General features: G+C 44.5%; 1 protein-coding gene across 2 annotated transcripts in view; it reads right to left on the bottom strand.

Moving 5' to 3' along the window:
• Window positions 1-1,428: 1,428 nt before the first annotated feature.
• The window catches only part of Plpp3 (phospholipid phosphatase 3), a 79,560-nt gene continuing 67,097 nt past the window's right edge, over window positions 1,429-13,891 (bottom strand). For both annotated transcript variants that reach the window (XM_074080012.1, XM_020165089.2), the window contains one exon: window positions 1,429-3,343. In XM_074080012.1, coding sequence (XP_073936113.1) covers window positions 3,218-3,343 — 126 coding nt within the window. In that variant the 3' untranslated portion in view covers window positions 1,429-3,217. The remainder of the gene's footprint in view (window positions 3,344-13,891) is intronic.

Genomic DNA, 13,891 nt, shown 5'->3' with positions numbered 1-13,891 from the left:
TTTGTTCCTCAGTTTTGATATGAAAATTTTGGACAGTGACCTCAAGGACCTCCCTAGCTGCATCCTGGGACCCCAAGGGACATCCCACAAAAATGTTGAAAGCTGCTGAGGGCACAAGGTCCTGAGTGGGCCTGCTTTGTCAAGCAGCAAATAAGAGGCTGATGTTGGTGGGAGGAAAATAAGCTAGAAGCCACATGGGTTTATTTCTAGGCCTTGAAAACAGATGAAACTTCCTGGCAGGATTTGGAAATTGCCTTGGATGATCATCTTCTTTTCCTCCCACTTTTACTGTCTCCTTCCTTTGTTTTTTGCAATGGTGGGGATTGAACCCAAGGTATCATGCAGGCCCAGCAAGCTCTCTATCCTTAAGCCACCTCCTGAGGCTTCTTGTCTTTTTAAATAGAAATATCTCTAATTGTTATGCTATGTGTGTCCCACCACTGAATTTTGGGAGCAAACAGCTTGCTTTTTTGAGTTTTACAGGTTCACAGATGGTGCCCCAAAGATGTCCCCATGTGCTAATCCTTGGAATCTGGATGCGTGCTACCTGGCAAAGAGGAATGTAACAGCAGATGTTGTAAGCCAATCAGCTGACTTTAACATGAAGATTATCCTAGGTTATGGGGGCCCACACAATCACCTTAAATATGGAAGAGAGATGAGAAGGATACTGCTGAAGAGACGGTACAGAGGAAGTAGTCTGACATTGCTGGCTTTGAAGATGAAGGAGGAGGGCCACAGCTAAGTCCTTAAGAAGCTGGAAAGGGGAAAGAAAAACTTTGCCCTTAGAGCCTCCAATGTGGTAATTTGTTACAGCGGTTATAGGAACAGAAGACTGTCCTGCAATGTGCTGTGTGAGGATCCTAGACAAGTCAACCATCTTTGCATTCTGTAGTATTCCTTATTTCCCAAATTAAGAGCTGCTGCGGGTAAACAGGAATAAATAGACAAGGATGTCTGGCACACAGGTGCACCATCCGTATGAATTTCCAGCTTTGCCTTTTTGTCCAGGCTGGGGAAGCACAAGGAAGGAAAGCAGGAGCCAAATGCACCCTCTTCCTTTGATGCAGGCTGTGTGAAGGACTCCCTTGTAAACCCCCAGCCTGCCTTATCTAGAGCATGGCTCCTTATCTGCCTTTGGGAGGGGGGCCACAGCTCCCACCTCCCTCATGAAAACCCCTTTTAGAATACAAAAGCTCTTTAGAAGAGCCTGAGATGAGAGGGGAGCCAGAACCTTACTCTGCAAACAAGCTTTCCAGAGATGAAAGAGCAGTACAGACACTAGTATCACCCATGGTCACCATGCTTCCACTGAAAGAATCAGGAGGCAGTTCTTGGGCAGCCCTAAGCCAGGGATGGGGGGCAGGCTGCAATTCCCCTCCTCCAGTCTCAATGCCAAACAAATATTCCAGGCATCCAGTGCCTTAGTTAGTTGTGTTATGAGCTTTTATTTAAAAAGCACATTTAATACAAGTACAGTTTCGCAGATACAAGTTTTCACTTTGTATGCTACAAAAGTCTTCCAATATTATTCTCTTTACAAAATGAAACCTTACAAAAATACTGACAATTTAATGTTTTTATACACTTTTCTCTAGTTGCAGTTATTTCTCTCATTGTAAAACAATTGCTACCACAGAACTACGAGATCTTAGTTGAGATTAAAAAAAAAATTAACTCGATGCCTTTTTAAGCAGCTAAAGTAAATAACACAGGTCGAGACACAGTTTATAATCATAGTGTATATAGCTAAAATTGTTTCAGAAATAATATTTTACATAGTTAACTTTTAATGTTTTATACATTATTTATATAATATTTATATATAAAAATCATAGCTTGCTATGTGTTGAAATGATAGGACGGGTTCTGTAGTAAAGACGTGCATGTGATTGATCCATATGGTTACATGTAGCCCTTTGAGAGATTTGCATCCAAGATCAAAAAGCATTTCTTCCTTCTTCCTTTCCTCAAGAGTTCAGTAGAAAGGGTCCCTGACTACTGCCTAGATTGGGACCTTCTTCGGAAGGACACTTATGGATAGAGGATGAGGAAAACTCTCTTCGGAGATTTAACCCATGTGTTCTGCCCAGCAGAACCCACCAAGAACTGCCCTAGGGGTCAACCCCAAGGCAATAGTGCTTTACACAGCTTAGCAAGAGCAACTCCCGCATAGACCCTCTCCACTTCGCTCGGTTATCCTGAAGGGTAGCCTCTCTGGTAGGTCAGTATGAGCTAGTCTGCTACAATGGCTCCTTCTGACTTCGAGTAGCCAAAAGGCTGGTTCCTTTTCATTCTGCCACTTCCTGCCCCTGTCTCTTGGATAGAAGGCTGCTTTCCATTAGCCAGGGGGCAGGTCATGCCTTTGCTTATTCCTGGACCTCATGGGAAATCCTGGTAGGTATGTAGCAAGGATTTCAAGGGAGATAGCAGTAACCGAAGTCTAACTATTTCTAGGTGTGCAAGTGCCTGGCGACTGATATCCACAGCATCAGCATCCTGTGATCGCCATTCCAACATTACAGGATGATGCATCAAAGAAGACAAATGAGGGCCTCTACCCTCCATTTCTTCTGAAGTTGTGCTATTTGTGAAGTGTACTCTCCCACAAAGAGTCTGCTAATCTCTACCGTGAGGGACCATGGTCGCTGGCCTGTGGTCTGGGGAGATAAGGCCTACAAACTGGGGATTTGGACTCAGGATCTGATCACTTAAGTGAGTAAACTTGCTCATTCTTTATATTTCAAAAGAAAACTTCCTGAACCAAAGTCACAGTAGAGAATAGAATGGGGTGGGCAGAGGGATGCAAGAGTGGACACCCTCCATGGCTATGTTCTGATTCAGTGCTGTTTCTGGCATCGTGTGCTACAATATGAATTTTGAGATTTTCTCACAGACCTGGGATTTCTCAGGTCACACAGGTGTCTGTTCCTGAACAAGCACGTGTTCACTAGAACATGAACACTTAAACCAATTGCACATCCAGGACTCCGGCACTTGGTGTTATTTTGCTGTCATTTCCATATAGGTGAACACTACCTATTTTGAAAGGCCACAAGGTAAGATTTTTTGTTGTTGTTTGCTTCCTTTTTTAAAAAAAAAAAATCAGTTGGGCATAAGGTTTTCCCTACATTCTACTGTCTGATGAGATTGGAGAGCAGCAGGAGCTTGCTGTCAGCAGTCATTTTACAAAGACAGCTCAGGAGGTGGGGAGCACCTACACCATGTTGTGGTGATTGTTCCTGTCAATAACGTCCACAGGTGACAGGATCTCCTTCCTGATAGCAGGGGGAGGCAGCGAGAGTGTCGTCTTAGTCTTGAACAGATCTGACACGAAGAACACCTAGGAGCATAAATCAGAGATACAAATCAGTAATTGCTAGCTGCGGACTGGGGGCAGTCAAAGGGAAGGTGTGGGGAACACAGATGATAGGAAAAGCGAGCTCCAAATCATAGATCTTTGAATAGTAAAGAATTGTAGAGATTATATAATCCAACTCTTATTGTACAAATAGGGAAACTGAGGCCTGGAGCAGGGCAGTGACATGGCCCAGATTGTGCAGGAGTAGAACTCAGAGTTATAGACTCTTAGCCCCTTGTTCTGTATCTGCAAACCATACTTCCTTATTTCCCAAGGCAAATGAGCAATGAAAGATAAGTTCCTACCAAGGGAAATAAGTCATAATTAGTCAGTCATTAATCCACACTACTTTCCCTTTCCTCACAAAGGAATCCAGGGTGTAACCAAAAAAGATCAGCCAGTGCTGTTTCTATCAGCAGGAGGTGGGGAAAGGAAGCACTGGTGACCACTTTTCCTGAAAATCCCATGATACCCACTATCTGATGGGGGTCAAGAAGCCAGGGTCTTGTTACTGAGGGAGTCAGCAACTAATTCAGAGCAAATGTCAATGAAAAATCTCCAGTTCTCATTTTCAGTTTTCTTCCTCCTCCTGGGCATGTGACCTCACGAGTATCTCTGAGAATCATTGAGAAACATTTACTCAATACCCTCTTGCCAGAGTATAAGGATGGCTTAGATATAGTTACTGTTTCAGTTGGTTTATGATGGAAGATTCAAGAACCCGATGAGCTACTAGAGTAAGGAAAACATACTTTGTATTAGAAGGCAAAATAGATACATGGACATCCATTTGAGCCATTCAGCAATGGGAGTTTATATTGAGTAGTCCTAAGTGACAGCTGTCAGTCATGTAACTTAAAGGGAAATACATAGCTGGGCTCAAACTGGGAAATAAAATACTTTCAAAGCTCCTAACTGGGGATGTGGCTCTGTGGTAGAGCTCTTGGCTAATTAACATGCACAAGATGTTGGCTTTGATCTCCAGCAGTGGAAAAAAAAAAAGTTGCTATGCCCCCTCAGCTTTCTGAAATAAAAAGTATTTATAAATCCTACAGATAACAATGATGGTACCGTGACCTCATTCTGTCCATCTTATCAGCAAGAAAATGAAGTTCTTAAGAAGACTTCACCAACACTAAGGCTGTAGCAGCCAGGCCCTGACTACACCAGGTATTCCATAAGGGCTCATTGTTGAACATCTCAAGTTCTCTCTACCGACTGAGAAGCAAGTACTTTGGTCTTGGGCCATATGGGCATACATAGTACCTACAGATTTCAGGGGAAACACCTACTCAAGCACCATGTGCACATGGCCAAGTGACAAGATGAAAAGTTGAGTCAGGCCCAGCAGAACCCTGTTCCCAGCTATACTCCACTTTCAGTGTGGCTTGAGTTTACACAAACACTTTGAGGGGGGAATCACGAAACATGAGTCTGTCAAGACTCAAACAGGGTTTGGTATTCCTGGGCTTGAACAGTAGAACACAAAAAGAGCTAGTAAAAGTGAAAACATCTTCACTTGGAGCAGTTCAGCTTCTTATAGAAGAAGATCTTTACCCAGAAAGGCAACCCAGGGGCCCAGGCTGGGAAGGTGTCATTTAAATTCATAGCTATCTTAGGTCCGCGGGACGAACCCTCTCCCAGCCCACAACACTACTTCACAGTCCTGCTCTGCTGAGTGAAAAAATACATTAGACAATAAACAGACTCAGCAAACAAGAAAACTAGACCCAGACACCAAGAGGACTGCTAATGTAACACTACTAAGTTACATTTGCCTTCTATTTCATTTCTGAGTCTTTGAATTTTCTAAATTACTCTTTTTGAAGAGAATGAATGTAATCAATAAACACTTACTAACCTGCTGCTGTGTGTTAAGCCTCAAGAATATAAAAAGGAACCAACATGAGACATAGGTCATTGTCCTCCAGGAGCTTATAGGCCAAAGAGAGAAAGTGCCAGGTAAAAAGGCAACCACAATACTGTGTCTTAAGGACGATGGTGGTGGAAAGCCAGGGTGATAAAGATGCCGGGAGAATGTGGCAATACAACCCAGACTAGAGCAGTGGGAGCAGGCCTTAGAAGGCGTACCCCAAAGGACAGATATTTGATCTTGGCTTTGAAGGCTGAAGAGGAGTTAGCCAGGTGGTGACCACCAGGAATGTTGCTACAAGCAGAAAGAGCAACACGTGCAAAGGCTCAGGAATGAGGGAGGACAGAACGTTCAGGAGCTCAGGAAACTCAGTATAACTAGGGCAGAGTGATCAGAGCGCCTGGAGATCACAGGGCCCAATCTTAAGATGCCTCCTTGACCATGTTAAGCAGGTCAAACTTCATCCTTTCGGTCCTAGGAATCATTGCCAAGGCTTAAGCAGGGAAGAACTGCATTGGAAAGACCTGCATTTCAGGAGTCAAGACAGTATAAGAAGCCTGAAGGTGGGACTACAGAGCCTAGAAAAGGAAGAGCCCTGAACTCCAAATCACATGAAGGCAGAGAGGAAGAGAGAGATTATGAAATGTTAAAGACAGGACTGCAGCTGACAGAGGTAGTGGGTGTGTGTGTTGAGAGGGTGGGTATGCATTTGGGGGAAGCAATATTTTTCTTTCTAGTTCTGCTTTTTACTCTATAAATTTTTCTACTGATTCCCGTTTAAAAAAAAAACTCTTAAAATTGGGGTAATTGGGCTAGGGAAAAAATGATAGCTCTGCTTTCTTCTGTCTTCTAATATTTTGGCTCCCCTTGACACTGTCTTGGAGAAGTGATTCTGACCTCCTGTTGAGTCAGGCCAGGCTCTTCTGTGATCTGTGATCAGATGCTAGGGCAGAAGATGATATGATTTACCTAAACACTCTGGACAATGTTGCTCCTCCTCCAAGAGCAAAACTGCACACAAACAAGGCAGCTCTAGGCTGTAGGGACCCCAATTCACATGTTAAGGAGAAAAGAAACATAAGGGAGAATCTCCTTGAAAATGGCAGCTGACCTTATTGTTCTAGCACCACTGCCTCGCCCCAATCTCACTCCTTATTCAACCACCTGATTCTGGTAAGTTTTGCTCTTTAAAGTAGTACAGACTTCTTTTCAAATCCAAGTTTTGTCATTTTCAGCCAAATGCCTGTGAGGGGATACAATACCTATCTAAGGATTACAGGCTGTAATAAGAATCACAGTATGACACAGAACCTGGTACCCAGGAAGAAGTTAATAAGTGGGAGTCACTACTACTGGCTCATGTATTTAGTGCCTAGCTACATGAAATCCCTTCTTTTTCTCTGCCTCTTATGTGGAAAGAGAAGAGGAGAATAAAAAACAGAAGAAGAAAAGGAGAGCCAGGTTTGGTAGTACATGTCTCTAATCCTAGCACTGGGAGGGCTGAAGCAGGAAGATCACAAGTTCAAGGTCAGCCTGGTCTACATAGTCTCAAAAAACCAGAGTAACATATATATATACACACATATATGCCAATTTAATAAATATAACTAATATTTTTATTTGTTATATATACGTAATAATTTAGCTAATTGCAAAAAGGGAAAGAAGAAAAATAAGAATATCTGAGAACACGAATGAACATGTGAAGCTGACACACATTCATCTGAATATAGACGTGTTGATGGACGTTTTCCATAAAACAGATTGGATCTGCCTTTCAAAGACCTATTAATTTTGGGGAATGAGTCAGACCACTGAAAAAAGATGCTTCCAGTGTCTTATCTGGAGTATTCCACCTGATGTGGAGATGCCAGCTACCCCTAGGGCACAAATAGCCCAGTCCTGCTGGGAGACTGCCTGGCTAGAACTACCAAGAACCCTGCAGACCGGGAACAAGAAGTCGGCTGGTAGCCAGGTTTCCACTTCCATTACAGTGGGTAGCTGAGTCAGCAAATTTTGAGGGACATTTTGGTAGGAGCAGGTTATAACAAAGTCATCTTCCAATGTGTCTGAAGTCCTTGAGTGTTTCAACTGCTGAAAGTGTGTAAGTGGACGCCTTCAAGATAAGAATCATGCCCTTATACACTGAGATTTGTATGAATGCCCATGGAGCTTAGATACCAGCACAGGGCAGATAAGAAACTATAAAAGCCAAAGAATTTTTGAATCTCAGAAGGAGAAGAAGAGTGTCTATTCTTGTATTTCTCAAAGTACAATCCTCTAGCCAGCCAGGTGATTTCAAGATTCACCTGGGTGCTTCCTGAAAAAGCAGACTCCTGGGTCCACTGGAGCTATACTGGGAGTGCGCCTGGAATCCGCATTTAAAAAAAAAAACAAAAAGCATTACAGGTGACGGTGATTGTTGTGCAGAGTAAAGTAAAGAGACAGTCTATGGAGGTGGACAAATGGGCTCACACTTTCTGTCCACCATACATGGTAGTGTTCTCACAGTTTGTAATCTTTTGAGAGTAGCTCTTTTATCTGCATCCTTGACATTGTGTTAACTTCCATGAGCTGCCCTTACCTTGTCTCTTTGGTTCCCATACTGAACTTTTAATGGCCTTCCTTTTGGACATTAGGCAATAGGTTTTTGCACATGATACTTTAAATGCTATGTCATAGTTCCCCTTCTAGACTATGAGCTAATCAAGGGCATAGATTGTGTTGAGTCACCTCTTATGTGCAGAGCCCAGAAAATTGCTACCCTCCATAAAAACTGGTCCACTGAGACCATGGCTGCTGCTCATTTTACATCCAGTCAGTCAGCCTTGGTCTTGTAATTTCCTTTTGGCTTGCTGGTATACATATTGAACAATCTCACAGATTAGAAGAACTTTCTTTGGAGGAGATATCCCTGGGAGCTGACTCACCCTCATTCCCTACTATAGTAAGTGCTGTGTGAGGAAAAGCCATCTTTGGCAGCCTGGTCTTTTGACCAGTTGGGAGTTAGTTGTAATCATCACTTTCTGACCTCAATGAAGGGCTTTCAGCAGCTGTTGGTACTGTGAATTTGATAGTGTCTGTGTTGAGTGATTTCCTGGTGCATCTAAGAGAGAACATGCTAGAACAGGAAGAGTGTCACGCTGGGTGTCATGCAACATGACCGGGTCCCTAAATTGCTATTGTTGTGTGACAAAGGCTAGTCAACTCTGCATGGAGTTCTTGTCCTTACCTTTCATATCTTACAGAAAATGTCCACTCATCTTTTAAGAACCTCCTACTCCAGTTCTTTCTAGTCTTCTCACACCCTCAAGAATTAATAGTTCAGCTCTTATAATCCCACTGCCCTCACTAGCGGGTCTCATGCTGGCAGCTGTGCTCTTCTATTGCATTTGCCTGTTTTCATGTCTGCTCCCACCAGATCAGTGTCAAGTCATTAATAGATTACAACTGCTAGCCACCACCAGCAATTTTAAAGGTTAAATAGAAAATACAAGAATATCTCTTACAAAGTAAAGAAAAGTCTTGTTTTGTGTGTGGGTGCCTTCTTTGGTCAAAATGTAAAATATGTTTCTTCTTAGGGACCATGGTCAAGTCTTCAAAAGCTACTGCACTATAAGCATTCTAAGGACCAATTTCTTTTCGCTCCGTCTCCTTAAGAGAAAGCATAGCACATAACACATAAGCATGTTATGTTAACATGTTGGTAATATGGACTCAATCAGCATGTGTGCACGTGCCACCATGCATCACTTCAGTCATCGAACCTTCAAGTCAAAAATCCCATAAGGTATTCCCCACCACCACCCCCGCTACCTCACAGACTAGGAAAAGGCAGCTAAGAGGGGAAGTGACTTGCCCAGTAGGTTCAACTAGCAAGTGGCGGGAATATACTCCCCTTTTCTGGGTGTTTGCCTCATCACTCACCCCATCTGTCTCAGCAAAGGAACAAAAAAGGAGATTTCAGAAGTACTTTGCAAACTACAGAGCACTGTAAAGACACAGTTATCACTTCACAGGGCCCAAAGTTGTTTGCTTCCTTCTCTCTGCCATATCCATGTTCCTGCTTGAGAGTGGGGACCTGGGTGGCAAGGGCAGCCTCAGGGCCTACTGCTAGGCTTTTGCAGGGCCACAAGACATTTGGGAATACGTTCAAAGAGAACAGATGGGAATCTCCTGTTAGAAAAGGACATCTTACAAATCTTTAGCACAGACTAAACCAAGAGACCAGGGATGGGTTCCGACTCTGCTGCCCCCTGTGCACTGCACTTCCTCTTGCACGGGTTGTCATGGCTGAACTCTTCCTCACACGAGAATTCTTGTTGGTCTTTCTTCCCAAGGTCACCACCCTGGGGCAGAGACAAAGAATGCCCTTGCCCTTCCCTGCATCCTGGAGGAAGATAGCAGTGCACAAAAGAGCAACAGCTAGCAGGGGCCACACCCCCGGGAAGAGGAAAACCAGGAAAGACTGTTTTGTGTTTATGAAACCGTGAGCAGCTGCTTCCTCTGCTGAACCCACAGCAATGGTGGCCTGGCCCTCTCATGACCCCTTCCAGAGCCCCCTAATTTGTCATCTGTTAGGGGGTCAATGAGGAAGTGACTAGATATGAAAGTTGTCACTAGACAGGAAATGAAGTGATGCCTGTCCCTCTGTCCAAGTTGCTGCCTGACTCCAGCTGAAGAGTCTGGATCTTTAGTAGGGGTCTTTCATGGATGTACAGGTGTGAGGAGGGCTATAAGGGTCAACGTGTCCATGTATGTGTCTCTCTGTCTGTGCGCCTGCAGTTCTGGGTTCTGCAAATGAGAAAGAATGGATGTCTGCCTGGGTTTGCCCCCGTGCCCTGGGTGTGTCTGGGCTGTGGCTCTCTGTCACGGCCCTGTGCATGCTATCTGCATCTACAAGGGATGTACTGGTGCATAGGTCTGTCTCACCCCAAGTGCCCATGCCTTCATTCTGAGGCTATGCCACCATTAGGCTTTCTGTCTCATCATGTTCCACGGTCTTCCCTATCTAGAAAGTATTCAGCTAGTGAGCAGTAGGAGACGAAGCCTTACCCACTCTCTTTGGGCATATGACTTTTGTCTAGACAAGTCTGCTTGCCATGACAAGACTAACCTCCACAGACAGGGGTAAAGGAACTTGGCTGTCTTGGCTTGTTGCTCAGGGCTCTGCAGGGACTGAACCAACTCTGGGGCAGCCATTGCTAGGAAGCAGTGCATGTTTATGGCAGGTCACAATCCTTGAATAGAGGGCACCACCATAGGCTTTTGCCTATGACACTTTCACTTGAGAAAGTAGGTCCAGCTCAGTTATACAAAGTCAGCTGTGCCATAAAGTCTCTTAAGCTAAAAGGTCATGGAGCTGTAGAGCCTCCAAGTTCAATTCACCTATGAGGAAACTGGGCTTAGAGGGGAAGTGTCTTGCCTGAGGCCACAAGCCAACTCATCATTCATGATTTTCCCAATGCTTATCAAGCACTTAGCATGTCAGCACTGAGAAGAAGGACCAGAAGATCAAGTCATGAGTTCTGCTACCCACATCTAGTAGGGAGACAGTCATAGGAGCAGGAATTGACAGAACGCACCAAAATACATGGCAGAAAAAAGTGCCAAGAGCACTAAAAAAAGTTAGGAGATACGATGACAGAAAAAGAGGCCAGAAAGAGTGAGAAAGATATGAAGATTCTATGCTGCTGGTTTTGAAGATGGTAGAATGAGCTGTGAGCCAAGGAATGTGGGTAGTTCTAGATAGCTGAAAGAGACAAGAAAAATGGATTCTCCCTATAGCCTCTACATGGAACACAGCCCTACCAACACCTCAAGATTAGCCCAGTGAGACCGTTTCCAACTTCTGACTTCCAGAACTGTAAGAAAACAAATCTGCATCGTTTTATGCCACTAAGTTCATGGTTATTTGTTATAGGAGCTATGGGAAACTAATACAGAAAGGTTTTAGAGATAAAGGGAAACAGGACTGCACTCCATCAAAGGAGGCACAGCTGCCTATGTATGGTAAGAGCTCAGATGTTAGAAAACTAGAAGTCTGGGATGCTGGAGATGAGGGGTGTGGAGGAGTTAGATGAGGCCCATAGACCTTGGATCTTGGAGTGCTGACTCTGTGCCATACTGCAGGGGGTCAACTCTTGCTTCTCTACTTTCCCTCTGTGTGCCTCCATCCCTCTATACACCCAGCACTTTTCTCAACTTAAGACAGGACTGAAGATAATGACCTGTATAAAGTGTTTAATATAGAGCCCAGCATACAGTGAGTGCTCAATAAATGTCAGAGAATATCTCATCTCTATTCAAGCAACAAGAGCCCACAGGAGGCAGGGCTCAAGAGGTTAGCTGGCAGAGCAGAAAATGGATTCTCATTGTATTGGTACCCTGTGGCTTTTGTAGCATTCTGTGCTGCATCTTTCTCCAACTTCTTGACCTCAGGGGATGTTTCTGTGTTTCAAGAACTATTCAATACAGCCACATATGCAGGCAAGAAAAGCTCGTGGTTTTTCCTGGGATTTTCTGGGATGGCCAGACTTGAATCTAGAAGGACAGTTATGCCACATGGCATGAGTAGAGCACAAGCAGAGGCTACTGCCTGGATTGTGAGAGCAATATTGCATAACATGGGGCAGACGCTGATCAAGCTGAAAACCTAGGAGGCAGACACTCTTTCCCTTCTCACAGTCTCCATTCCTGGTAACCCAGCATCCTTATCTGATGGCCTCTTGGTTCCACACCTCACCATGGACTACCATCTCTGGCTTAGTCTGGGGACCTAGGCTTCACTTCTGTCTTCCTCACTATCAAAACCAGGACACAGAATCTGGGCATCTCTCAAGAGAAAAGGACACACTGCCTTCCCTTCTCCCAGCTGAGCAGCCACAGCTTCCAGGCACTTCTTTGCCCTGGCTTCTTAAGATGCCTTAAGTGAAATGGGTCATTTGGTGCTGTGATTTTAAGTTAATTGGGACCAGTACAGTTGTGTACCAGGCTCAGTGTTAGGTGTTTGGAGAAAAATGATAAATAAAACCTAGTCCCTGCCCTTGCATGTTCACAGCCAAATGGGCAAAAGACAAGGAAGGATATTTATCACTCTGTCTCAAACTAAACAGGTTTTCAAACTTGAAGTGATGACTGGATCAGCCCAAGGGTTGGGAAGGACCCTGTGACACACTTAAATGACACTGTTAAGCAGCTGTCTAGGTAGCCTATGCCTTGGGTTAAATGTGGCTTGGCCTTAGGCTTAGTGACCTCCTCTCCCTGCCAAGTACAGAGGCCCTGGTTCTGAGACACCTCAATCCTGGGAGCAGCTGTCTATTTGCAACTTGGCCTTCGATGACTTAAGTCATCTCTCTGAGCCTGAAGTAGCTCATCCATGAAATGGTTCCATGTGGCTTAAAGGAGACGAAGGGTAAAGTATAAAGAAAGGTACCAGCAAACAGTGGGTGTTTTACAAAAACCAGGACCAAATTCCTATCCCATGCTACAGTCAGCAAGAACCAAACAGGATAAAAGTCAGACCCTTCATTTCCCTTCTTGAAAATAAACCTTGGTCCTCCGGAACACTTCGTCTAATTGCTTATGGCCAGTGCTCTAAAATATAAAAGAAAGGAAGGCCAGAAATGATCCCCACACCTTTTAATTTTTTTAATTGGGGGTGCAGGAGACTCCAATTAGGGCAGTGGCGCCACAGAGAAGGAAACACAGCAGAAGGCCCCAAGGGCTGCCCTCCTGCTGAGAGAAAAGCCCCAAAGGGCACAGACAGCAAAGGGTTACCCTTCCATGCAAAGACCTACCCCCACTGTCACTCCATATTAAAGGGCCAGGCGCCAGAGGACAAGCTGGACAGTGACAGCTGCTTTCATTAACGGTTTATTCCCCTAATTTTTCTCTCTTTTGGCCTCAGTTAAAAAAAGAAACAAGAAACAGAAAGCAATGAAGACAGCCATCAAGATTAGGCCAGGACTCCTACATCAAGGCAGGCAGGCTGTTCTGATCTTACCTGTTCTTGTTCTACTCTGAGTACCCCAACTCCCTTGTCTTGGTTGACATGGCATCAGGTCCTCACCTGCCTACTGAGTTACCCAGTCCATGTGTCCATTCAGCCCCACACTACACTGTTGCCGGCACATTTGACCTGGCTGTGCACGCAGCAAGAATATGATGTCTTTGGGAACAAGGGCTGAGCCCTATTCATCCCAATGCCTTCAAGAGAAGGTTCCCTACAGTGACCTTAAGAAAGGTTAGATCAGGCTGGAGGCATGGCTCAAGCAGCAAAACACCTGCTTAACAAGTATGAAGCCCTGAGTTCAAACCTCAGTGCCACCAAACCAAAAAAAAGAAAGAACAAAAAGGAAAAAAAATGGTTAGATCAAGGCCACATGTGGAGGCCCACACGTGCAATCCCAGCTACTCAGAGGATCAGGGTTCAAAGCCAGGCTGAGAAAAAGTTAGCAAGACTCCATCTCAACCAGTATCTGGGCATAGTGGTACATGGCTGTTAGACTGGCTATACAGGGAAGCACAAATAGAAAATAGGTAGGATTGCAATTCAGGCCAGCCTAGGCAAAACCACTAGACCCTATCCCCAAAATAACAGAAGCAAAACGGGCTAGAGATGTGGCTTAAGTGGTAGAGCACCTGCCTAATAAATG

Source organism: Castor canadensis, chromosome 7, assembly GCF_047511655.1.
Source record: "Castor canadensis chromosome 7, mCasCan1.hap1v2, whole genome shotgun sequence".
Taxonomy (NCBI): Eukaryota; Metazoa; Chordata; class Mammalia; order Rodentia; family Castoridae; genus Castor; species Castor canadensis.
The sequence above is the reverse complement of the archived record's forward strand: the minus strand, read 5'-3'. Positions and strand labels throughout refer to the sequence as shown.